The sequence below is a fragment of the Eublepharis macularius genome, chromosome 19 (genome assembly GCF_028583425.1).
Source record: "Eublepharis macularius isolate TG4126 chromosome 19, MPM_Emac_v1.0, whole genome shotgun sequence".
NCBI classification, from domain to species: domain Eukaryota; kingdom Metazoa; phylum Chordata; class Lepidosauria; order Squamata; family Eublepharidae; genus Eublepharis; species Eublepharis macularius.
The window spans coordinates 64,434-90,387 of NC_072808.1; the positions used below are offsets into that span (position 1 = coordinate 64,434).

Sequence of the window (25,954 nt, forward strand, 5' to 3'; positions counted from 1 at the left end):
AACCATTGGGCGGCTTCCCAGGGGTTCTCTGCAGATGCTTCCACACACAGTGTAAGAGTTAGCAAAGAAACAATGAAAAGTCTTGGTGTCCAAGATAAATATTTTCTCTACAATAGTAAATGTACCAGTCTATGTGTTTTTTATTTCTTCTATCCTTTATGATGTAGATCCAAGTGGCCAGAAGGCACCAATGTATCAGCCACCTCCAGGGCGGGACTATCCAAAGGGACCCCAAGGCTTGTCAGGAGGAATCAATAGGCAGCAGGTGCAGAGGAGTTAGCCATGTTAGTCTGTAGTAGCAAAATCAAAGAGTCCAGTAGCACCATTTAAGACTAACCAACTTTATTGTAGCATAAGCTTTCGAGAATCACAGTTCTCTTCGTCAGAGAACCATCCAGTCAGTCTGACAAAGAGAACTGTGATTCTCAAAAGCTTATGCTACAATAAAATTGGATAGGCAGCAGAAAGCTCAACAGGATGCTAGCTATTCTCCTGTTTCGGCAGCTTTGTCAAGAGTGTTCTAGGACAGTAGTTACATTCAGCTCCAGCATGTTCACAATTCTTCTCTATTCTTCCCTCCAGTTTATTCACAAATTGCTTCTCTATTCCAAAATGGGAACCCAGATACAGAGGAAGCTAATGTTATCCCAAACTTTAAGAAAGGGAAGAAAGATGACCCAGCAAACTACAGTCAATCAGTCTGACTTCTGTTGCTGGGAAGATATTAAAGCATATTTTAAAAGGGTCGATCTGTAAGCATCTGAAGGACCACTTAGTGATCCGGGGGAGTCAACATGGTTTTGTCCCCAACAGATCTTGTCAGATTAACCTGGTTTCCTTCCTTAATCGAGTGACAGATGGGCAGAGCCTTTGGCCATGTGCTCACCTACCTGAGGTCAAGAGCAGTGCAGCCGGACATTTTGTAGGGTGTGAGAGCAGGTGATTGGGTGTGGGGAGAGGGGCTCGCCCACCCCAAAAGTGCATGCAGATTGGCCCCTGTGGTAGTTCCCATCCTATGCTCTTTCAGGGGGCGGGGCTGAGCACCAGGAGAGGGGCGCGTTTTGCTCATTCAATGGGCACCTATGGGCTACGCCTCCTTTTATCATGGTGTAACTTTCCACCACTGCAGGGGGCATTTCTGGGCCTGGAGTGGCTTTGGAAGTGGACTAACTCCTGCCCCACCCCCTTCCACACCGGACTGGGGACTTGCACCATACTGGCATCTCCGCCTGGCCACCGAGCATGCCCGCTGGTGGCAACCTTCTCTGCAGTAATGTGCCTCGGGCAGGCGCCAGTGGAGAGGAGTTCACATCAACGTAAGAACCATTTACACCCATGCAGTTCTCTCCCTATGCACTCCCCCGCCTTAGGATTGAGCTGCCCATTCCCTGTATTTTATGTAAATGGAATTGCTACATTCTAAAAGTATACAAACGTGTCTACCACACAAAGTCTAATAAACAGCTTTAATAAACACATTATTTACAATATAATGGCACCTGATAGCAGCCTGGGAAAGACTTGAGAGATGGACGTCAGTGATAAGGCCTGAAAAAAAGTTGATGGGGAGGGCTCCAATAGGCCACACTTAATTGGCTTTTAAAATAACCTGTTTTTTTACAGCTCTACTTGGCTGAGTACGATTCAAAAATATTCTCATTAAGAAGTTCAAAATAGCTGCTGCTAAAAGTCTAAATGACATAGACTTTGAATGGGAGCTATACCACAGCCATAATGTGACATCTTTTTAACTGACATATTATTTGAGAAGTAGGTGCCCCTCAATTTAATGCAGAGAAGGAGAACCGAAAGCAGTGAGATGTTGCGGGGGGGGGGGGGGGGTTGGGTTGAGAGGAAAACAGAAGCTGACCAAAGATATTGTACACTTTCTGAAAAATCCACACACATGCTAAGCTGGTTAAGCCTATTTCACATGAAGGGAGAAAACCTTTACAAAACAGGTATTTTCAAAGCAACCACCCAGTGACAGAATTGCTGCTTCTACTTAAGATTTTGGAACCAGCGTTTGAAACTAACCCTAATTACTGTTGACATCCTTGTGGAGTTAATGCTATTACAACTGGAAGGGAGATGCTAGGGTTATCAACAGGCCCGGATAAAAATTATGCCCTGTCCCTTAAAACAGGTTTCATGCAATGTTATATACTAGATGTTTCTTGCCTCAATGCCATGAAAAGCTTCAACCTCCCATTTCCACACATTCAGCCTCTATTGAAAACGGACTGGACGTTTTCGTTGAGACCTGCCTGACTCATGTTGTCCTCTGTTGGGGAGGCGGTGCTTTGGTGCTAGGCACTTCCCACTTGCACAAGAATATATTCTGCCTGAGCAAGGTGTGCAAGGGGACCACTTCTGCAGAGGATAACGATGCACAAAGCTGAAGTGGGACACATCAGACGCAACCCAATACATTTCCTTGAAGCAAAGCCATCTCAGTTCCACTTGAGCTTTCCTGCGAGCAACTTGAGAAATGTTTTGGTCATATTAACCCATGTTCATCCCTTCATACAAAGGAATGTGCCTGGATGGAGACAAACTGATGAAAGATAAATATTAAAAACCTAGTTTCTTTTTAAACAACTTGGGTAATAAAATCTTGATTTGAAGAAATCAAATAATCGCCTACAACAATGTATGACATTTTTAAAAGGCTGCTTATCTTTGTTAAGAAAATATTTTGTAAAAAGTATCTTCCTTGGTTATCATAAAGCACTATGTACTTACATCAAGGCTGCATACTGGGGGAGGTCACCACAGGTATTGCCCATCTGGGTCCAATTCTATCCAAATCTGGCCTACCACTACAAGTATCATTTGCTTGGTTGGGTAGCTGTTGTGAGGTGGGGCAAACTAAAGCCAAAAGGAATATTGGCAAGAACCTTGTAGTGTAGATTCCAACCAACGCTTGTTTACAAAACCCTGGCATGGCTGAAGGCTGTAAGAGTCCTTAATCTTGGGGTCACGCTGTTAGTAAAGATACATTGCATATTTTTAAGATATCACTTTTTAAAATACTAATAGTGAGTTAAATGTACAGTGTATTTTCTGAAGCTGTATAAAGACTATTCAGATTCAATCCACATGCTTTATAACCATAACACAAGTTGTTTTATATCTAGATAACAATGGACATTTTATTTAAATCAGTTATTTGAAACGAACATTATCCTCCTCTCACAGTGATTGAAATCTCCACAATTTAAAATTATGCTACCGTGCAATATGCTTAAATTTTTCAAACAAATCACTCTATGGTAAAGATTGCAATCAAACTTTCTTGAATTTATATTGGACTGAGACATGAGATAGAAGATTTTGGAAGCATCACAATGATAAAATTGAACTTTTCTAAAGGCAGCTGACTGATTACAAACCAAGAAAAAACACATTTGACAAATGGCAAAATATGGCACAGCTGAGCATTTCTTTTCAAACTGTGCTTTTTAAAGCTACCACAGTTCAACAATTTAACAACAACTGATCTGAAGTAGAAGCATCACCAGGCACTATTTAAATCATTTAACATCATTTTAAATATTACACTGTGCAGCAGTTAACATGGATTTGACAGTTTGGACTTTAGCTCCCCCCACCCCAAACTTCTGTTCTGAATATTCATACATGCTGAAACCATCTCCCCAAATTTCTGCTAATTCCAAAAATAGTACCAGTTCATTTCCCAGTGTTATATTTTCCGTCAAGATTTACAATCCCTATGGAAGATCATCAGAATCGAGTTATCCACATAATACACGCACAGCCGCTAGATTAGCCTTCAAGGAGCTTTTTTACGTAGACTGAAAGCCTACGGATCTCTCTGGGCACTATCCAGACAAGGCAGAGTTGAACTCATGGTCTGTCCCACTGAAACGAGAGGGGCAGGTACGTCTAACTTTGGCTAGAGATCCTATCCATTGATACTGTCCTGCAGGATGCCTTGCCCAACACTCTTCTTGGCTAAGAACACAGCCCGATTTTCCATTTTGAAAATAATCATACTCTCCTTTAAGTCTCTCTAGATTGATAATTAAAATCAAACTCTACCTAGTCAACCAGGCCTGAAGAATAAAAGCAACAAAGAGAGAAGGAACTGATCTATCTAAAGGAATAGAAAATCCTCCCAAAAATCAAAGCCCAGGAGCACTCAAACACCAGCTAAATCACCAGAGCATATTCCACACTGTGCAAAACTTAGCTACAGCAGACTGGATCCACTGTGCCTTGGATCCTATGAGAGAATTATTTCTAAACACAGAAAAACGTGCCTAGTTTCTGTTATCCGTCAGATGAGTATCTAGAATACAATGTAGAATGTGACCGGGGGGGGGGGCAGGGGGCACAGGCCTCTGAGAGACACAAAGTATTTCCCCATGACAGGAAAAATTCCTCAACTCCGGGAAATAAGTAAGGCCTACAGTGGAGGAATGACTCCTTAACTCCAGGATACCGAGGAATGGTGTGCCATGTTGGAGGAAAATCTATTTTACACAGAAAAGATTTAGCCCTCCATCAGTCCTCATCTCCCTATTGCTGGTGGACCAAATGCTGGTGATTTTGCCCTATGGCCATGCTGCAGTTTAGTTCTAATGATTCCCTTTTCTACCTTATATTCAGCTCACTTCTGCTTCAGGCTCTCATCTGTTACAGCTTTCCTAAGTTTAGTCTGGAGCCCCGCTTTCTTCTCAGTGACATTTGGACAAGCTGTGTAGTACATTTCCCATCTTTGTGATTTTTACATCTTGGGTTTCAGAAGTTGTTTCAAGAAACCATTTGGTGCAATAACAGTCAGCCTCAAGGCATACTGGAGATTCTATCACTAATTTTCAGATAATTATTCTTCACTAACAGTGCTCTAAAGTGCCCCTCCCCCCTAATTGATCAAGGGAAGAGCCCTAGCAAGATTTTCTTATAAAGAGACCAGTTTTCTCAGGACATACATCATGTTGATGCTACCAGCATTCTCCAGTTTTATTTTACTTAAGCCATAACGCATGCGCTTCCCTAAACTTTGCAGCATATGATGTCCTCCAAGCGGAGAGCTTCATAAATCAACACATTTGGTCAAGCCCTTTCCCAAGACCTTATGTGGTTGAGGAAAGGCAAGTCAGCTCTTGTGGGCTACAAACTAGAGGCATAAGATAGACAACTCTGCCAGTATGACTCTCGTATGTGCCCAGCTTGTTTCAACTGTACAAAAAAGAGCTGCCAAGTGATCCACCGTAGCAGGGATGCACCACTGTCAGATCCAGGCTGTATCATGTTCAAAGTCAAAAAAGGGAAGCCCCGCCACATCCCTGGACTCTTTCCAGGCTGCTTCCCATTTAAGCGTGCCAAGTGGGAGGGACTGTTCAGAAACATGCTTCCACCTGGTTCAGGTAAAGTTCTGTGAGTTTGCAGGGAGTCATTATGAGTGATCTTTAAACATTTGGTTCCATGGCCAAATGCTGCCAGCGACTTTGCTTGAGAAACTGCTTGTGACAAACAAGAGAGACTGAACAAGAGCTGTAAGCAGAGAGCAGGACTTCCAGGCAATAAAGGTGTGTCCGATATACTATCTGTTCATCCACAGCCTCTTGCCAGTATCCCTCCAAACATTACAGGGAATGTTACGACTTCCTCTCAAGTTGTCAACCACAGCTGGAGCCTATTTCACAAAGATTTAAGGGAGCTGTTTCTAATGACTTCTCCCCTTTCCAGTGAAGGCTTATCTGTAAACCATGAAAATGCAGCAAAAAATCCTCTTCATAACTCGTGGTTTTCACATGCTACATGTTGTCTAAGGCCCTCCACAGCTCTAGCTCTTTTGCTCTGTGTGACTCTGAAGAACAGAATTGAGCTAAGAGAAGGGCTTATGGGATACAAAGGAACTTATCTTTACGGGCACCAAGATAAAAATGCCCTTAGAACATTTCAGAAGTTCTTTTGTAAAAGCACTGCTGGTTAGGAAGCGCTCTTGAACTCAGAACTTTTTTTAAAGAGTGTCCATCCTCAACCCAGCATGCTTTCAAAATTCTATGTGCCCAGCCCTTAGCCGAGACTAGAATTAACAATATATGATACAAGAACAGAAACCCAAACCCTGCTCTCATTCATCAAAACTGAAGTCCTTTGTAGTTCACTGAAGAAGCTCAAAACACATTCTAAATACTGTTTGGAAGGGCTGGTCTGTGTGTGTCTATCCCCTCCCTTCTTTTGCCTACCTTTCTAACAAAGGAAATGCAATGGATTGTAGGACACACAGACAACAATGACGTGAAAAGAAATAACCCCACCGTCAACTTCCTAACTGTGTCCCACGACACCCGATCAGAAGCACAGAAATCTGCTGCTTAGACAGGCCTGCCCTTGCTTTCAAAATGCACTCAAAATGCACAATGTCTGCAGCCTTCCATAGGCAAGTGTCACTGAAATGGACAGTTGGTGTTCTATAAAGACATTTCAGCGAGGATTATCTCAGCGAGGAACTTCATGAATTATGCTCTTGGCTTTAAGTAGCCCTGGACTTGTCAGAAATCAAATGCGAGCGAGTTTCAAAACCGGGCAACTTTGCTTTGACTGCAACAATAAAGCTGTATGCTAACCTAGATTCTAATATAAAAAGAGAGATGGGTTCAGCATGCAAATGACTAGAGAAAGCACATGTTTGTATGTTCAGCCACTCATTTCAACTGGCAGAGCGAAATGGTGGTTCCACTGGAGAACACCCAAAAGGCAGCATACAGGGCTTCAGTAAACTGAGCTCGGAATTTGTAGAGGAGACTGATTTTCTCACTGACACCAAAGAAAATCACAAAGCCACCCTCGTAATTCAGCAGGACCCCAATCTTTTTCACTTTGGTGTTGGGCAGGCACTTCTCAATATCGTTGTGCCAAGCTGAAATTCGGGCATTGAACCATTCAATGCACCATGAGCTGCTGTTCCGCCCCAAGCGGCTTTCAGCCCCCTCCTTGGCCATGCTCCCGTAGCAGATGCCGATGCCACAGAAGTTGTTGCGCTCCAGCTCCACCTCCCAGTAATGGATCCCTCTCTTGAAACACTGGAAACTCTGCACTTGGGAGCAGTACGTGAAGCGCTGAGGGTGTGGAGGGAAATTCTGGGGGGTGTCCGACACAGACATTTTAGTGCTTCGTTCAGATAAAATCACCTTGTTGTGTGCGGTATGGAAATCCAAAGTGAATTTTGCAGCAACTATGGGAAGAAAAAAAATGAGGGGAGTCTAAGTTGAACACTTACAAGACAAGTACATGAGGTGCTGGAAAAAAACACAAATCTTTGCTCCTGATTATCTAAAAGTAACTGGATGTCTTCTACTTGCTCCTCAGGCTCCACATTGGACAGATCATGTGCCAAACTAAGCCAACAGCGTGAGAATATAAGCATGATACATTAGATTAGCACACCAGGAGTAGATAAGTCCAGAACAGCTGCCTATCAGAAGTGATGATAAAGCAGGGGCTGTTTTAGAGAATTCAGATATGGGTGATCTCACCGGCAATGATCCCAACCCGTAACAGTGTAAATGAGGAAGCTCAGTTGCAGAGAGAGCTAGCTTTGCAGAGAAGGCCCGAGATTCAAGCCTTAGCGTCTTAAAAAGACCACACATGGGGGAGCAGGGAAAGCCTTGCCTTAAGATCGCAGGAGATCCACAAGTATCCAAAAATACTATTACGATACAAATTTGTACAAGGCCAGTCAGGTCAGAAGGAGGAAATAGGTAACAGATGCGTTAGTCTAATACTCTTCTTACTACCAACTTTCCTGTTCATTACGGGATGATCATGCTTTGGGTAGAATAAACAGCATCCATTTTCCCCTCCCCACAACCTACTCTTCCTTCAGAGATTGCAGTTTGGCAAGCATGGATCCCCTCTTCCATTTAGTCCATATAAAGTCCCTATGAGGAAAATCAGGCTGAGAGAGCCCCCAGGTCAACTTCAGCGAGCTTCACATCTGAGTAGGAGAGGCAACCTGGGTCCTCCAGGTTGTGGCCCAACATGCTAACACGACATTCATTCCTTTTCCATTCCTGGCCATCCTCCTACATTGCCCCCCGCCCAAAGAACCCTGGTTATTGACAGATTTTTAAAAGGTTGCATTCAGAACAAGATGCATTTCCAATATACGCTCACATGCGCACGCACGCCCAGGCCCGCATCCTTTTCATAACATTCACCCAAAGCCTCCTGGTTAGTAGTGACTGGGTCACAGAACTTGATGGACGGCAGGTAGGTTGTGCCTCTGATGCAACATTATTTCCCAGGCAAAATACTTTATTTTCCTCCAGAGCAATATACAGTTGCCATTCCCTGCTATGGCAGAAAGTGAAAAAGGACAGCATTGGACAGAGAGCGTGCTCAATGTTATTTGCAATGCCGGTCAATAAGAATTAAGCTGGTTCTGGCTCAGCTGCATTCTGGGTTCTGTTTCGTGGCTGCATGAGAATGTGTAGCAATGGTCGGGAGATTGTTTGGAACAATATCCCTTAGGATCAAAAGACTCAGGTCACTTACATTCGAGGAGCTCCTCTCTTGATTTAGATAAAAAGGATTCCAGAGTCCATGATGGAGTCCCAGGCTGAGGTCTGCTAGAACTTCGCGCTCTCTGGGTAGGACTTGATGCTATAATTATAGAAAGGGGGGGCACACGAGGGAATGACGTGCTGTTAATGGGTTAATATGAACAAGTCTTAGTCCAGCACACCAAACAAGGCAATTCCATTTTGTGTTTTATGGAAACTGCAAATGCCAGAGGGCCACACCAAGGACAGCGCAAAGAGGGGGGGGGGAGGAAAAAGGAGGTTTATTCAGCAGAACAGCTCTTACATGTTTTTGTTTACACTTCTTTGGGGGGGGGTCTGTAAGAATATAAATAGAAAATATTATCCCATTAAAACAAAATTTAAAACATATCAAAAAGACAGATACTGAGCATATGACAAATGCATGAATATATCCAGAGCCACAAATCCACCAAAATGTTACAAATATGATACAGGTGCAACGCGAAGTTGGAAACACAGATCTTAAAAAAATATAGCGTACAACACTCAGTATTTTCACAAGTTAAGCAAATGTATACATAATTAACATGTAGAATTGTATAAGGTAGTTCCCACAGCAACAGAATTTCAGAGAGTGGAAGGTGTGCTGGTCTGACTCCAGTCTTTTAGCTTATGCGCGAGACAACAGTTCAGGGCTTTCATTTCACCTGTGATGCTGACAACTGCACTAACTGGTTGACAACTCTGGCCCCTCATGGGTTCAATAACAGCATATCTGAATAAAACAACTTCTCTCACTGCACCATTATTTTTCTTCAGTCTTGTTATATAAAACTTGAACAAAAACATCTTGCGGCTCAACTCCGACCCATATTCAGACAACGTTTGGCCTTGTGCACTTCAGCATCGTCTCTCTCCAGGTCAGTGGGGCTCAGGTGTGATGACCAGGACAGGACGTTAAGGGGGCCCAGTCAGAACCCAAAGGAAGTGGGCTTTATTTGCCTGCATCCATACAAGTAGATCTTGTTAGCAGCAGGAATTTGCCTCCAGGCAATCACAGTACTTTGCCAGGTCACCAGGTGACTCTCACCCTCCATCTAGTGGCTTGCTACCCAAACTATGATTTAGACAAAACAGGTGGGAAAGGAAATGCTGCATTTCACCCTGCTAGGGAATTATTAAGTTGAAAAAGAGGGGAGGGGAAAGCAACTACCATTGTGCAGCATTGTGCCCAGAAATGAACTCCATCCCCACCATTTCACAAGGAATGTACTCCCAACGCCTCACAGGATTTTTTCCCATGTTTTTTCTCAAACCCACCCTGTGAGGTATAACCGCTTTCCATTTTACCAATGGGGGAGCTTGAGAGACCTCGACACACAACATGGCAGGAAATGTGAGGTTTGAATCCCGAATTCCCAGGTCCATGTCTGATTCTTTCCACAACAGACTGAGCAGTCCTGCTAGCTCTGCCCCACTGATTCTGCATGCTTTCTGCTGAAATTCGTGGCATCTTTCTTGCTCAATCCATGCAGAAACTGGGTTGAGCAGTTTCTCAGATTTAAAGTAAGACAATGTGTTTGTAGGAACAGAGCCTTTGCAAAACTGGACTTACTGCGTTTAGCAGGTCGCCTTTTGTGCTCTGAAAAACAACAAGAGGAAATTTAGTTACTGTGAAACAAGACAGAAAAACATTTTCCAAACAACTCCCTCAGAATATGCAAAGAGCAGCCAATGACTGGGCTAGCTCTGAAAATCACTCGTGGAAATAGTTATCAGGAGGCTGAGAATTATGTTACTACTTGAGGCATCAGGACGCTTTGCCACCGTTGCAAAAAATAACTGATTTCTCAGAGTTAAGATATGATGGGCCCACCCTGGCTTGGGAGTTTGACTTAAACCCTCTATTTGCAGGGGTGGCCTGCCGTGATCCAGGGTCAAGGAAATGTACCCTGCACAAGCTCGGGATACACGAAACAAAGAAAGGGTTGAATCCAGCAATTAAAATATAATGGCAGTGGTAAGTCCTCACTAGGAGCGAAGGGCTCTTTCAGGCACACTCTTGCTTTGGCCAAGCAGTCAGTCATTCTAGAGGGTCTTTAATCACTTCACCACACTGCAGCGTCCCACTACAACGTGAGAGAGGCAGGTTCAAACAGAAGTTTATAATTTCATTACATATACATTGTTATTGATTTCAGAACTCGTATACAACCTGCCTGGCCTGAAAAAGAAATGTTTTTATACTGATAAAGATACAGTTTTGTGTGTGTCTGTGAGATTAATTTTGACCACTAAAGACCCCAGGGCTGAAACGCGATTGGCCTTTTGGTCATTATACATGTGTAAATGCTATTGGGAGTCCTTGTGACTGGTGTATACCATGTTCTGAGTTTTTAAAGGTATTTCATATATGGTGATTTTTAATTCTATGCCTCTGTGCACTGTGCAATAAATAGTTGTATTTTCCACCCACGTTGCTCAACGTTTTAGTTCTTGAACTGACATTCAGGCTGGGTTGTTTCCCTTCTGTTTTCTTTTCCAATTCCCACCCCCACCCCCTTACCACGAATAACACTGCATGACTAGGAGCAAGTCTTTCTCTCTCTGCCTGGACTACCTCACAGGGCAATTGTGAAGATACACAAACTGGGCAAGGGCGATCAGTGTCTGCCACTCAGGGCAGACAGTACTGAACTGGGTGGGCAAACGGTCCAACTCTGAATGAGGCAGCTTCCTATGTCGTCACAGAGCTGGGAGGGAGCAAGAGCTCATCCGATGTACTCATCAGCCCAAAGACAGGAAAATCCAAGTTCGGCCTTCAGATCTCAGGCTGATGTTTGTCACGCAGGCAAGAAAGGCAAGTAAGTGCACGGGTTGCCTGCAGAGCAAATAAACTCCCAACAGTAGTAACGGTAGCAAATAACTGTAAAATTGAGCCCCCCAAAGCGGAGGCCACTTCTTTGCTTTAGACCTGGGCTGTGAAGGAGGTGGTGGACTGTCTGAGTAATCCAAGTCTTTCTGCAAGGATCTCTACAGTCTGGAACGTTCTGTTCAAAGATAGGAACATCAGGACAGGGGCTCTTTAGCAACTGAACCCCTCAGGCCTAAACCCCCCAAGAACGCCCCTGGCTCCATCTACCGTTCTCTCTCTCTCTCTCTCTCTCTCTCTCTTTCTCTCTCTCTCTGCTTGCACACACTCAAGCCAAGGGAACGGTCACCAATTAGCACTCACTGGATTCGGCGGCATCCTCTGCACTGGAGTCCTGCGAAGACTTAGAAGTATCTTTTGAAGCATCTTTGGGAAGGAAGAACACAGGCCAAAAACAAACAAAATGAGACACACAGAATTTATGGAGCAGGATCCACCGAACAATTGAACTTGCAAGATACAATCCAATGACTTGTAAGCAGACACTAGTTTGCAGTCTTGAAGCAAACGGGCAAGAGTTATTTCGTGCTTAGCATAATGTACATGGATTCCATCTGCCACCAACATATGAACTGACAAGACATACAACCCTATGGGAAAGCATACAGAACTCTGCCTCATGCAGCAGCCACCCCAGACGCCTCTGGAAGCTCACGAGCAAGGACGATTGGGTGCTGGGAGGGGTGACGGGCATCCCACCTGGCCCCACCTATTGATACTTGAAAGGCTTAGTGCTTCTGAGTGTGGGGCTTTCGACTTTGCTACCACAGCTAGCAGCCATTGGCGTACATGTGCATGGACCCTCAATCTTGTTAAACCTTTGGGCACTCTTGGAATTCTGGAAAGGACTAGCTGATATCACCACAAAATGGCTGCCAGGGGGGGAACAGCTGACCACAAATGGTTGTCCTGGAAGGAATGACCATCCACAAGATTTACTGTATAATGTGTAGCATGCTGCACATTTGACACTGCACAAAAACAGTGCAGTTGTGAATTTCCTGCATTGTGCAGGAGGCCGGAGTAGATGACACTGGAGGTCCCTTCCAACCCTATGATACTATGATTCTACGTCCACACCACAGGAAACGGTGCTTCTATTGTAACATCTTCAATCCTCCTAAAAAAAACCTATGTCCATTCTGGCTAACATCTGATACCATGCAAAGAATTTAGCAGTCACAGGTCGCATTATTTCCTTACTTGAAACAGTGTTCTTTTTTGCTGGTTGTGATGGAGGGTTTCTTCCAGGTTGTGAGTTTGGGATGAATGGCTTAGGTTTCGAGGGTGCACTTCCTGCAAGAAAATTAAATGTATGTAGTCACATGACCAATATCAGGCTCATTACTATCTCTGCACTGACCATCGTCTATACAATAGTACCCTGGTTATGGGATTCAAATTTAGGCACATGGTCAGATATTAATTTGGTGTCTCCAGGTCTGCATTCACAGACTTAGAAAGGACAGGTATGCTACAAGGTAGACAGTTACACTATGACATGTGCGTGCTATTCTTTCTTATGTGTGTTCTCAAGGTGAAAAGAATGAGGCTGACAGATTCTCAATTTGACCAAATGATTCACACACAAATTCAAGTCAAACATGAAAGGATCAAGGTTATACGTTGCAACTCAATGCACCCGACTTCTGTTGGAATCCTCTAAGAAATCCACATTAAATCTATAGATCATAGATGGTTGCATATGCTATTCTAAGCAACAGTTAAACAGACCCATCCCCATAACTGCTAAAAAAGTTAGTCATTGTCTAAACCGCAACATATTCTATGTTTTTTTAATATTCTTACATCTTCAACCCAAAAGACAATAACGGACAAGGCATGATTCTATGTGCCATTAAAAGGATTAAATCAAATTAAGCACCTTCTGTTTTCTTCTCCTGGGGCTGAGCCACAAACTGCTTTACAACTTCTTTAAGGCCAAAGGCTTTTTGATAAACCGTATGTATCAAGTTTTGATCTAGATCTATCCTGGGGATGAAGACATCTTTGATAGAGGACTGTCGCAGTTTATCTGCCTTCTGAAATAAAACCGAAAAGAGTATGAAGATTCACACAAGAATCCCAGTTATTTTGAATTCATAATCAACAGAGAAGAGCAGCGTGCCCCACAGCTGGGCCTCTCCCTTGCCTGGCCATGCGCTTCGCACGCGTTTCAGCAGAGACACACCCAGATCACAGGCAGGATCCCCCTTCCCATTGTGGCCTTCTTATATGCATATCTGGCTTAATTGGGTTCCCAGTCAAGGTTCTGATCTTTAAAATCCTCAATGAACTGGGACCTGAAGGACTGCCTCCTCCCATACAAACCTGCCCACCTGTTGAGATTATCCTCAAAGGCTCCTCCTTCAGGTGCCATCGAACACTGGGGGTGGGGGTGGGGGGGGTGTAATAGCAGCCAGGCAGAGAACCATTTCAGTGGTGACTTCTTGGTTTTTGAACTCTCTCCCTACGGAAATCAACCTGGCATAGTCTTTGCATTTTTAAAAGCACCAGGGTAAGCCTGTTCTGTTTTTGCATGGGCTTTGGCAAAGTGAGGGCAGAAATTCCTCTCTCCCTTTTCTGCGGTGGTCCACCGAATATAACTTTTCCTCTGCTCCTGAACTGATTTTAAATGTTTCTTCAGTTTTATATTGGCATTTTATGTTTCTAACTGCTTCTTATATATCATTCTACTATTGATTGGTAAGGCCAAGAGACCCATTTGTGAAGAGGTACTACCAAAATAACAATCAAGTGGAAGTTTAAGACATCTCTTTGGTGGAATTTTAGCAACACATACACTAAAATCCTAAATAGAGTTACTCCAGTCTAAGCTCACTAAAATCAATGGGTTTAGATTGGAGTAACTCTGCTTAGCATTTCACTGATAAAACCATTAACTCACAGAACTGTTTGGTATGTGAATGCTTCCTCTGGAATTCATCACTTACATGGTGCAGAATTCTGTCTTAAACGGAAAAACCAGGATTTATTCCATGTTTCATGTGAAAACCTTGTTCTCAGCCAACAATCACTCAGTGTTTTTTTAAAAGTAGTTAACCAAATGTGAGAATATAAGGAACAGGAATGCTTAAAACACACAAATCATTCTGCCATATGTAGAAATTATAAATAAATGAAAATACAGTACATTCCTATCCTACCTATATTAAATATAATGAATCAAAGTTCTAAGTCTTTTAGCAAAGGCTTGCGCGGAACATTGGAACAAGACACCTTTTTACCGTTAAAAATGTTATGTCATCATCTTCTGTCAAGATCATCTCAATCTGGTCTCTCTCCCCCTGGATTTCATCTCTCTTCTTGCCAAGGATTTTATAGACATAATCAAACTTCTCTTGAACTCTTTTCTCCTCTGCTCCAACCTTGCTTATTGAGTTTTTTTCTTCTTCTGTGATTAACGTTATAATTTCCTGGAACTCTGCCCTCAGCAAATCCAATTTGCGGGCAGCAATCTCCTGAAGAGACAAAAGATTTGAAAATAGTCCACAGGCGGTTAAGTGGGCACTGAGGCCAAAGAACAGTACTACGCTGGTACGGCTTTAAGCTGTCTGATTCTAGCCTACTAATTATGCAATCCTAAATGCAGAGGACGGGCTCAGACTCGAGTATATTTACACAGGCTTGTTCTCCAAGAGTATAAAATTCCCAGTGGTGCAATACGGCACTTCAAGTAACTGCTGAGTAAAACTGTCTGAATTCTTTTATCCCTAAGACCCATAATATATTGCTTTTTTGGTCTGCCCTTCCTCCGAGGGGCTAGCAGTAGCAGGCGTGGATCTTCCATTTTATCCTGCAAACAATCTTAAGTAGTAGGTTTAGAACAAGGACTGGCAACAAGGTTACCCTGTGACCTTCACGGGGTGACCAGGGGTCGTTCTAGTTAAACGGTCTAACCGCCACATCATGCCATGTGAGTGTTGATATGCATTTTTATTGGTTTAAATATTTTATATGTATTGTATTTTGCACAAGGTTTTCAGTGTCTTAAATGTGTGAATGTCAAAATGTTCTGATGTTCATTGCCGCAGGAACCATTTCCAGGTGGAAAGGTAGCACATAAATGTCTTGTCGAAGGCTTTCACGGCCGGAGAACGATGGCTGTTGTGGGTTTTCCGGGCTGTATTGCCGTGGTCTTGGCATTGTAGTTCCTGACGTTTCGCCAGCAGCTGTGGCTGGCATCTTCAGAGGTGTAGCACCAAAAGACAGAGATCTCTCTCAGTGTCACCGTGTGGAAAAGATGTGGCAGGTCATTTATATCTACTCAGTCCCACCCCTCCTGAGTAGATATAAATGACCTGCCACATCTTTTCCACACGGTGACACTGAGAGATATCTGCCTTTTGGTGCTACACCTCTGAAGATGCCAGCCACAGCTGCTGGCGAAACGTCAGGAACTACAATGCCAAGACCATGACAATACAGACAGGAAAACCCACAACCATCCTAGCACATAAATGTTTTAAACGGCTCCTTCTTGCCAAGAGTTTTAAGAGTTTCTATGCTTCAGTATATATTTTAGCCCTGGTTTTAATTATGCGTTGGGCTTTTTGTTGATTTTAATGGTTTTAAATTGTTATTTTATTATGTACATCTTAACACGTTAGCCACCTTGGTGGTCCTTGTGAGGGCAGAAGAATTTTAAAACGGGGCACTTAATGCATGAATGCCATCTCGGCCCCTTAATCCAAGTAACTTTAAACCCCCACCCGTATATTTTCTAGAATTACAGACAGTCCTCCAAAAGCATAAACCATTCATTTAAAAAAAAAACAATGAATCTGCAGAGCAGTCACCTGGGGGCAGAGCAGAGTCACCTGGGCTCAGGAGCACATGGTCTGCAGCTGCTAGAGGAGGTAAGGGCTTTTTGCCTTTCTTGGCTGTGGTGGGTTAAGCTGAGAAGCTAAGGGTGGTCCTCTCTAGCTTTGGGGCTTTTTGTGTGTAGTTTTGTGTTGATTTGAGTGTAGTTTTGAGGCTGAGTGTGTTTGGGCTTGATTGTGTTTGAGGGTGAGTGGGTTTGTAAGGCTGCTGGGGGTTGCTGGAGTACAAGCCACACACCCCTTTGTGCTCACCTCCTGTGCTTAGCAGGAAGTGACCTTTTGCATTGAAAAGGCAACTGCTGGGCAGGGGCGCGAGCCCTTGGCGCGAGCCGAAGGGCGAGAGCTAAAGGGCTCTTGGCCTGTGGCTCTTAGCCGGGGGATCATAGCCGTTTTCTTTCCTCTTAGTGTGTTATTCCTAAAACAGAATAATGAAGTCAGAATGCCAGCAGGGGGTTGGGGGCTTTCCAGTGTATTGCACTGAGTGTCACATGTATGACTATCTGCCTTCTGGTCAGAAGTCCTGGATGTGTGCTCGCTGCAAGGAGCTCCTGGTTCTCAGGGAACGAGTACGTACCCTTGAGGCCAAGGTGGCTGACCTGGAGAAGCGGAGACAGTTAGATAGGCACGAGGACAAGATTCTCAGGGACAGGATAGATGTGTCCCACTCTAAAAATGGCAGCGTTCTTGTTGTCAAGGAGAATGAGGATCTTGTGGAATCAGGGCACCGTACTGAGGATAAGGGGAACATGCCCTCAGAAGGGACCTCTTCTTCAGTTGGTGAGCAGGTTTCCTTTCGCATCAAGGAACCATCCCTGGGTGGGGCAGGAGGGAGGCTCTTGGTAGTTGGTGATTCGATCCTTAGACAAGTAGATATCTGGGTGGCACAACCGCGTTCTGACCGTATGGTGACTTGCCTGCCTGGTGCGAAGGTAGCGGGCATTACGCGTGTTATAGATAGGCTGGTAGATAGTGCTGGGGAGGAGTCAGCGGTCGTGGTCCATGTTGGAACCAACGATGTTGGGAAATGCAGTCGTGAGCTCTTGGAACAAAAATTTAGGCTGTTAGGCAGGAGACTCAAGGCCAGGACCTCCAAGGTAGCCTTCTCAGAAGTGCTACCTGTTCCACGCGCAGGGCCAGAGAGACAAACGCAGATCAGGAGTCTCAATGCGTGGATGAGATGATGGTGTAGGGAGGAAGGGTTCAAGTTTGTTAGGCACTGGGATTCTTTTTGGGACAAGCGGGAGCTGTACAAGAGAGACGGTCTCCACTTGTCCCGAGAAGGAACCCGGCTGCTGGCACTTAAAATCAAAAAGGTGGCAGAGCAGTTTTTAAACTAAATGCTAGGGGAAAGCCGACAAGAGATAAAGTGTCTCGGGTTCAGGATGGTTCATCTCAGAGAGATGAAGGGCTAGGTATAACACTTCTACAGGGAGATAGAGTTGTCAACTGAGATGGAGACAAACAGTGCAGATGACCTAACTACGTCTTGAGGCAAAGTGTGCCGGGGAAGTTACAGGTGTTTATATACAAATGCTAGAAGTGTCCGAGGTAAAATTGGGGAGCTGGAATGTTTAGTGTTGGGCGAATCCATAGACATTGTGGGCATATCAGAAACTTGGTGGGATGAGGAAAATCAGTGGGACACGGTGATTCCTGGATATAAATTATATTGGAAGGATAGGGAGGGAAGGGTTGGTGGTGGGGTGGCTCTATATGTCAGAGAAGGTATACATTCCAGTAAGATTGAGAAGGTAACTGAATTAGATTCGCTTCTGGAAATGCTATGGGTTGAAATTACGGGCCCAAATGGAAACTTGACTGTGGGAGTTTGTTATCGCCCTCCAGATCAGAAAATAGAGGAGGATTATAAAATGATGACAGGATTAAAGATGGCTGCTAAACAAAAAAACTGTGTTGTAATGGGTGATTTTAACTACCCACACATTGACTGGGCCAATGGGTGTTCGAATCGGGGGAGAGAAAGTGAGTTTCTAGACTGTCTCAATGACTGTGCTATGGAACAGATGGTTACAGAACCTACTAGGGGAGAGGTGATCCTGGATTTGGTCCTCAGTAATGCTGAAGACCTGGTGAGAGATGTAAATGTGATTGCACCACTTGGGAACAGTGACCATAATGTTATTGAGTACAACATATGTATAAATAGGAAATTGCCTAATAAGACCAACACAGCCATGTTTAACTTCAAAAGGGGTAACTTTTCTGAGATGAGGGGGTACGTGAAGAAGAAACTAAAAGGGAAAGTAAAAAAGGTCAAAACACTTGGGGAATCTTGGAGACTATTTAAAACTACAATCCTGGAAGCTCAAATTAAATATATACCGCTGGTTAGGAAAGGCACAAATAGGTTTAGGAAAAGGCCAGCATGGTTAACAAGCAATGTAATAGAAGCTGTAAAAGGTAAAAAGGATTCTTTTAGGCAGTGGAAAACTAGTCGGAGTGAGGTTGATAAAAAGGAGCATAAGCTGTGGCAAAAAAAGTGCAAGTCTGTGATCAGACAGGCAAAAAGGGAATATGAGGAGCATATTGCAAAGAACATAAAGAAAAACAATAAACAATTCTTTAAATATATTAGAAGTAGGAAACCAGCTAGGGAGGCAGTGGGGCCCTTGGATGACCAAGGCGTAAAAGGATTACTAAAGGGTGATAGGGAAATGGCCGAGAAGCTGAATGCATTCTTTGCTTCTGTCTTCACTGTGGAAGATAAGAAGTGCATGCCCACTCCAGAAGCACTGACTTTGGGAGGGGTTTTGAAAGACCTGAGTCACATTGAGGTGACGAGAGAGGAGGTTATGCGACTGCTAGATAATTTAAAAACTGATAAATCACCAGGCCCAGATGGCATACATCCAAGAGTTCTGAAAGAACTCAAGTGTGAACTTGTAGATCTCCTCACAAAAATATGTAATCTGTCATTAAACTCTGCATCTATTCCTGAGGACTGGAAGGTAGCTAATGTTGTCCCCATCTTTAAAAAAAGGTTCCAGGGGAGATCCGGGAAATTACAGGCCAGTCAGCCTGACGTCAATACCGGGTAAGTTGGTGGAAACTATTATCAAAAATAAAATTAGTGGGCACATTGATGACCAAAAGCTGATGAGGAAAACTCAGCATGGGTTCTGTAAGGGAAGATCTTGTCTCACCAATCTGTTAGAGTTCTTTGAGGGAGTGAACAAACAAGTGGACAAGGGAGACCCGATAGATATTGTTTATCTTGACTTCCAGAAAGCTTTTGACAAAGTTCCTCATCAAAGGCTCCTAAGTAAGCTCAGTAGCTGTGGGATAAAGGGCCAAGTCCTCTTGTGGATCGAAAACTGGCTAATTAATAGGAAACAGAGAGTGAGTATAAACGGGCACTTCTCACAGTGGAGGGTGGTGAGCAGTGGGGTGCCACAGGGGTCGGTATTGGGTCCAATGCTTTTTAACTTGTTTATTAATGATTTGGAATTGGGATTAAGCAGTGAAGTGGCTAAATTTGCAGATGACACGAAATTGTTCAGGGTGGTGAAAGCCAGAGAGGATTGTGAGGCACTCCAAAGGGATCTGTCGAGGCTAGAAGAGTGGGCATCCATGTGGCAAATGAGGTTCAATGTAGCCAAGTGCAAAGTAATGCACATTGGAACCAAAAATCCAAAATATAAATACAAGTTGATGGGGTCTGAACTGGCGGAGACTGACCAAGAGAGAGATCTTGGAGTCATGATAGATAACTCACTAAAAACGTCAGCACAGTGTGCGACTGCCATAAAAAAAGCTAATGCTATGCTAGGGGTTATTAGGAAAGGGATTGAAAACAAATCAGCCGGTATCATAATGCCTCTGTATAAATCGATGGTGAGGCCTCATTTGGAGTACTGTGTACAGTTCTGGTCGCCACACCTTAAAAAAGATATCATAGCACTGGAAAAAGTACAGAGAAGGACAACTAAAATGATTAAAGGGTTGGAACACTTTCCCTATGAGGAAAGATTGAGGCGCTTGGGGCTCTTTAGCCTGGAGAAAAGACGACTGAGGGGAGACATGATAGAGGTTTACAAGATAATGCACGGGTTAGAGAAGGTAGAGAAAGATGTGTTTTTCTCCCTTTCTCACAATACAAGAACTCGTGGGCACTCTATGAAATTATTGAGCAGTCGGGTTAGAACAGATAGAAGAAAATACTACTTTACACAAAGGGTGATAAACACATGGAATTCGTTGCCACAGGAGGTGGTGGCAGCTACAAGCATTGCCAGCTTCAAGAGGGGACTGGACAAATATATGGAGCAGAGGTCCATCAGTGGCTATTAGCCACAGGAGATAGATGGTACTCTCTTTGTGGGGAGGTGGTGCTCTGTTGTCTTGGTGCTGGAAGGAAGGCAGTGGGAGGGCTTCTGGTGTCCTGGCCTCACTGACAGTCCTTTAGATGGCACTGGATTTCTAGCCACTGTGTGTGACAGAATGTTGGACTGGATGGGCCACTGGCCTGATCCAACATGGCTTTGCTTATGTTCTTATGTTCTTATGAATAGGTAGCAAAATAAACCTAGGTAGTATGTTCCAAGAGAACTGCTTGGTTTTCTCTTCCACCAACGGGAAGCTGGCAGCACTGCATTTCCTCACACTCCAAATCAAGTTGTAATTTAAAAATTAAAAAATAAAGTTAACTTACACTGATTCCTTTTTGCTGCACCCGTACTTGGTCCAAGGACTGTGAAGCTTTCTCATTTAGAGCATACAGTTCTGTCAGTCTGTTCTTCAACTGAGACTATAAAAGAAGAGGTTCCATTTTACAACACAATTAAACCACTACCACTGACGCATCCTTCCCCTTGGGGGAACCACTTCCTTCAACACCAGATTTTTGGGGGAACAGCAAGATCAGAGATAAACTCAACTCAGTTTCAGCCAAAAAATAACACTCAGATCTTTTAATGGCATAAATTCCTTTCTACGTAAGATGTAAACCAGCTTCCAAGAAATTACCTTACCAGGCAGGCTACCCTAGATTATAGAAAAAGACCAGAGAAAGCTCTGGTCCTGGGAACTGCTTGCTAAATTTCGGATAGCAGAGGGCACCTATCAGGAACTCATCCCTCAAGATGGATGGGAAAACATAAGGAGGAACGTTTTCAAATCAAAACAGGAGACTGAGACCTCAGCCTGCTGATGAACAGGGGATACTGAGCTCAATGTGCTAGGATACCTCTTCATGAGATATAAAATTCACATGGACAACCTGAGAAGGATCTATGCCATTACGATGTGTGGAATTTTACTATGATTTAGTTGGCAACTCCCATTGCCTGGACATAAAGGACATTCCTTTTCTCCAATTATTTGAAAACATTTCTCTGCTTGCTCCATCCATGTTGGCACATAATTGGACTAGTCACCATTTCCCAACTGACCAAAGATCTCTGCCTCCTACACCACAAAAAGGTAGTAAAATTCCAATCAGACACACTTAATAGTCATTTTCCTCACTGTAGCCTGCTTATAAGTCTAACTTTTCTGCACAGAAGCAGGTGTATATATTCTAACAAACACAGTGTTCTAGTTTACTAATTTAAGGTTCGGGGGGGGGGGGGGAGTTAAGCATTATGTTATTTCAGGTTCAGCTCCAGGAAGTATTACGGCTCTTCTACCTTGGCAGGTAACACCAAGTACCAGAGTGGGGTATATACCCACAAGGTATAGAGAGCAGTTTAAATAACACGATCAAGTGATTTAAGTTTAACTGCAATTCTTCTGTTTTTGTTTAGTGCATAACACTTGATTAGCAATCTAGCAATTTGTATCTCTCTTTGTAGGGGGAGGGTTAGGGAGGGAAGGTTTGTTAAGGATGGAGGGAGGGGAGGGCAATTTCAGCAGGAGGGAGGGTAGACAACTGTTTACATAAATCTTAAGGCATGTTGGTAAAATTTTCCAAATTATTATTTTTCATAGCGCTAACTGTAATTGCTTTTAGATGTAGAATCCTTGTGATAATGTAACGCTAAAAATCTTTGAACAATATCTTATTTTGGTTGTTGTGGGTTTTCCGGGCTGTATTGCCGTGGTCTTGGCATTGTAGTTCCTGACGTTTCGCCAGCAGCTGTGGCTGGCATCTTCAGAGGTGTAGCACCAAAAGACAGATCTCTCAGTGTCACAGTGTGGAAAAGATGTTGGCAGGTCATTTATATCTACTCAGGAGGGGTGGGGTTGAGCTGAGTCATCCTGTAAGAGTTTCCCAGGGTGTGGAATGCTAATGGCGGGAGGCTTCACTGTATCCTGAAGAGGTTCTTTTGCATATGGATTGGTGCTTGATGTTCTAATCTACTCTGCAGGGCTATTGTCGCGTATAGAGTGTTTTGTCAGCCTGGTGTTTTTCAGAACTGCCAGCCACAGCTGCTGGCGAAACGTCAGGAATTACAATGCCAAGACCACGGCAATACAGCCCGGAAAACCCACAACAACCATCGTTCTCTGGCCGTGAAAGCTTTCAAATACAATATCTTATTTTGCTATTGAATATCTTCCCTTTTGTTGTTATTGAAAAGTTAAAAATTTAAGGGGAAAAAATATTTCCCAACTGACCCACTCGTTCATGTCATGTTTTCTCCTTAACTTGCCTGATGTGGCGCTGAGCCTGAAACAGCACCTCTTCTCGTGCCCCCCCCTCCCAAATCATCGGAGAGGCAGAGGGGATTGGAGGAAAGTGAGGCTGGCTCTCCTGTCTGGGGTTGCCAAGCTCCGGGTCATACCTGGAGATCTCCCACGGTCAGTTCCCCTGAAGAAAATGGGCGCTTGCGAAGGCAGTCTGAAGGGCATCCTCGCCTGCTGCCGTCCCTCCCTTCCCCAGTTGACTCTGGGTGAGAACACCACGCCTGGACGGGGTGGTGCTTCGCAAGCTACACAAACCCGGGGGGGGGGGGGAAGGCTGAACAGCCGAGGAGAGGCCTGAGGCCAGCTCTGCTCCCCTAAGCCTGGGAAACAGTTAATAAAAGATGTGAGTCTGCCAAACAAGATTTCCAGGTGATGAATCTTGGAGGAAACTCTGACAGGCTCATGCCGGGGACGTCTAGTTGGTCTCCGAGGTGCTCCTGGGCCGGAACGCTGCTCTTCCGCCCCCCTGACAAGAATGTTACACGCCCCCCGCCCCGCCAGCCTTCCAGGAGTCCCCCGGCCTGTGGTTACCACCCCCCCTCCCCCGCGGCTGCCCCTCAGCGAGCGCTTCGGAGGCGGCCAGGGCTCTGCCCGGGGCAGAAGCGCTCCCCCTGGGGCCCGGGCCCGCGACTCACCTCCTTGGCCTGCTTGGCCTGCGGCACGGGCAGGGCGGCGCAGGCCTTGTGGGTGACCAGGCAGATGCAGCAGATGCAGGCGGCGTGCTCGGTGCAGTAGAAGTCCTGCAGCTTGCCGTGGGCGCGGCACTTCCTGCGCTGCAGGTCGCGCACGGGCAGGCACAGCTCGTGGCCCTGGAAGGCCGGGCTGTCGCGGTGCGGCCGCAGGTGCTCGGCGCAGAAGGAGGCCATGCAGGTGAGGCAGGTCTGGGCCGCCTCCGCCTCCAGGCAGCTGTCGCAGGCCACGCCGGGCAGCCTGCCGCCGCCCTTCTCCGCCGGGGCAGGCGCCTCGCCCGCGGGGGCGCCGTGCAGCTGCTCCACCACCCGGCACAGCACCGTGTTCTTCTTGAGCTCCGGCCGGCGGGCGAAGGCGCTCCGGCACTGGGGGCAGCTGAAGGGGCCCGCCCCGCCGCCCCAGGTCACCTCCAGGCAGGGCAGGCAGAAGTTGTGGCCGCAGGGCGTCGTCACGGGGCTCTCGAAGACGCACAGGCAGATGGAGCAGGTCAGCTCCTCTTCCAAGCCGCTCAGCGAAGGCACCGACGGCGCCCGCAGCAGCTCCGCCATGGCCGCGCCGAGGACGTCGAGCGCACCAAAGCGAAACTCGAGGCCGCCGCGCCGCCGGCTCCCCTCGCCGCGCCTCTTCCCAGGAATCACGTGGCGGGAGCGCCGAGTTAATCAGACGACCAGCCGGAGCAGCGCCCGGATGGCCGAGGAGGCAGTCCCGGTCCGAGCGGCCCCGTCGAAGCCCTTCGGAATCTCGGCGCCGCGCCTGGCGTCCCGCCGCTTCGGCTGGCGCTGCAGATGCGCACCTCCTGCGGGTCAAGTTCTCCGTGCAAACAGAAGCCTGGCACGGCCAGCCCCGCGCCCTCGCCTCGCTGCAGCGCGGGCCGGAGAAACGAAAGCGAGGGGGAAAGCGAGTGAGCAGGCGCGAGCCGGAAAGGCGGCCGCTCCCAGAGAACTGGCCCGACGAATTGCGGTGGACTTGGCTCCCTGGGCGGGAAGGGGCGGAGGGCTGCAGCCCCGCGCCCTGCTGCGTGTCTCCCTCGCGTCTTGTCTGTATACGAGCCGAGCGCGAGAGCGAGCCAGCCGTTCGCAGCTGCTTTTTTCCTGGGGGGTGTTCTGGGAACTTGATCTTGGGGGCGAGCTGGGCTACCCCTGGGGGCCTGAAATGAGGAGGAGCCGCTCTGCTCCTTGAGGCAGAAAGCTCCCTGTCACGTGCACAGGCTCCTGCCACAGAAGAACAGGGCAAACCTCGCCATAACTTTTAATAACTTTTTGTAACAAAAGGAGTAGAAACAAGGAACCAATAGAAATGATCTCCTGGCAAGGAAACATTAGCGGTTGATATTAACAGTTACTTCCTTGTGGCCACTTTGCCCTTGGACCTGCTATATCCCTTTATATGGGAAGACTGACAGCCCCCCTTAATATCACAGATTGACCCATGGGCCTGGCTTAAGTGCCCGGCTTGCTTGGAACTTAGGATTCCACATGGTTACATTTCCCAGGACAGTAGATAACACCACCCAGTTGCAACGGCGGCTTTAGTGCAATATGCAGGTGTGACTGGAAAATAGTGGTGCTAATTCTGCAGCTCAGAGAGCCATATTGACAATTAAGGTTAGCCAAAACAGCCACTTGTATGCCCTGAGCACCACTCTGTCAAACACAAACACAATAACATAACTCTTAATTTTAAATATGTAACTATAACCTTTTTAATTATCAGCATCCTTCGGAAAGTTACCCACCATTGCTGAACATAGCCGGACCCGACCTCGTGCATCAGAAGAGAGGGGAGCGGCTTGCAAGCCAGGCTTCCACACAAAACAATGTGTAAATTCTCCAAAACACTTAAAAAAATAAAATACTCCCCAATGCTAAAAGCCACCTAGGTGGTGGGGTGAGAGTTAGGGTTGCCAGGTCCACGAACTCTCCGGGCAGGAGGCCGGGGGGGGGGGGGACACCAAGCACTCACCTTTTCTGATGTCTTTGTGCACATGCTTTGCAGGGCAGCGCAATGACGGCACTTCCAATTCTGCCCTTTTGGAGGAAAAAACAGCCTACTTGGAAGTGCAGGAGCCCTCTCAAAGCAGCGCAATGTTCACTCCCAGGAGTGATAGCATCACATTGCCTTGGGAACACAGCTGGGAGGCCTATTTCCCTGCCATTCCCCCCTGCCAGTCAGGTGAATGGGGGGCATGGAGGGGGGCCCAGGAATCCCTAGTGAGAGTGCAGAAGCTTCCTAGAAAGGTGTGCGTTGGAGACGACAAAGCCTTTCTTCCGTCCCTGTCATGAGGCCCAAAGCACAGGAAAGCTCGCAGCTTACCCATC

The 25,954-nt window shown here is 45.8% G+C and overlaps 1 protein-coding gene across 1 annotated transcript; it reads right to left on the minus strand.

The window, feature by feature from the left end:
* Nucleotides 1-1,452: 1,452 nt before the first annotated feature.
* Nucleotides 1,453-24,558, minus strand: LOC129346069 (E3 ubiquitin/ISG15 ligase TRIM25-like). Its single transcript, XM_055003336.1, has 9 exons — nucleotides 23,582-24,558; nucleotides 20,971-21,066; nucleotides 14,703-14,936; nucleotides 13,340-13,496; nucleotides 12,658-12,750; nucleotides 11,758-11,820; nucleotides 10,138-10,164; nucleotides 8,533-8,640; nucleotides 1,453-7,210 (listed from the first exon to the last, which is right to left on the minus strand). Exons 1-9 carry the CDS (start codon nucleotides 24,182-24,184, stop codon nucleotides 6,681-6,683), a joined length of 1,911 nt encoding a protein of 636 aa, XP_054859311.1. The 5' UTR covers nucleotides 24,185-24,558; the 3' UTR covers nucleotides 1,453-6,680.
* Nucleotides 24,559-25,954: the final 1,396 nt, after the last annotated feature.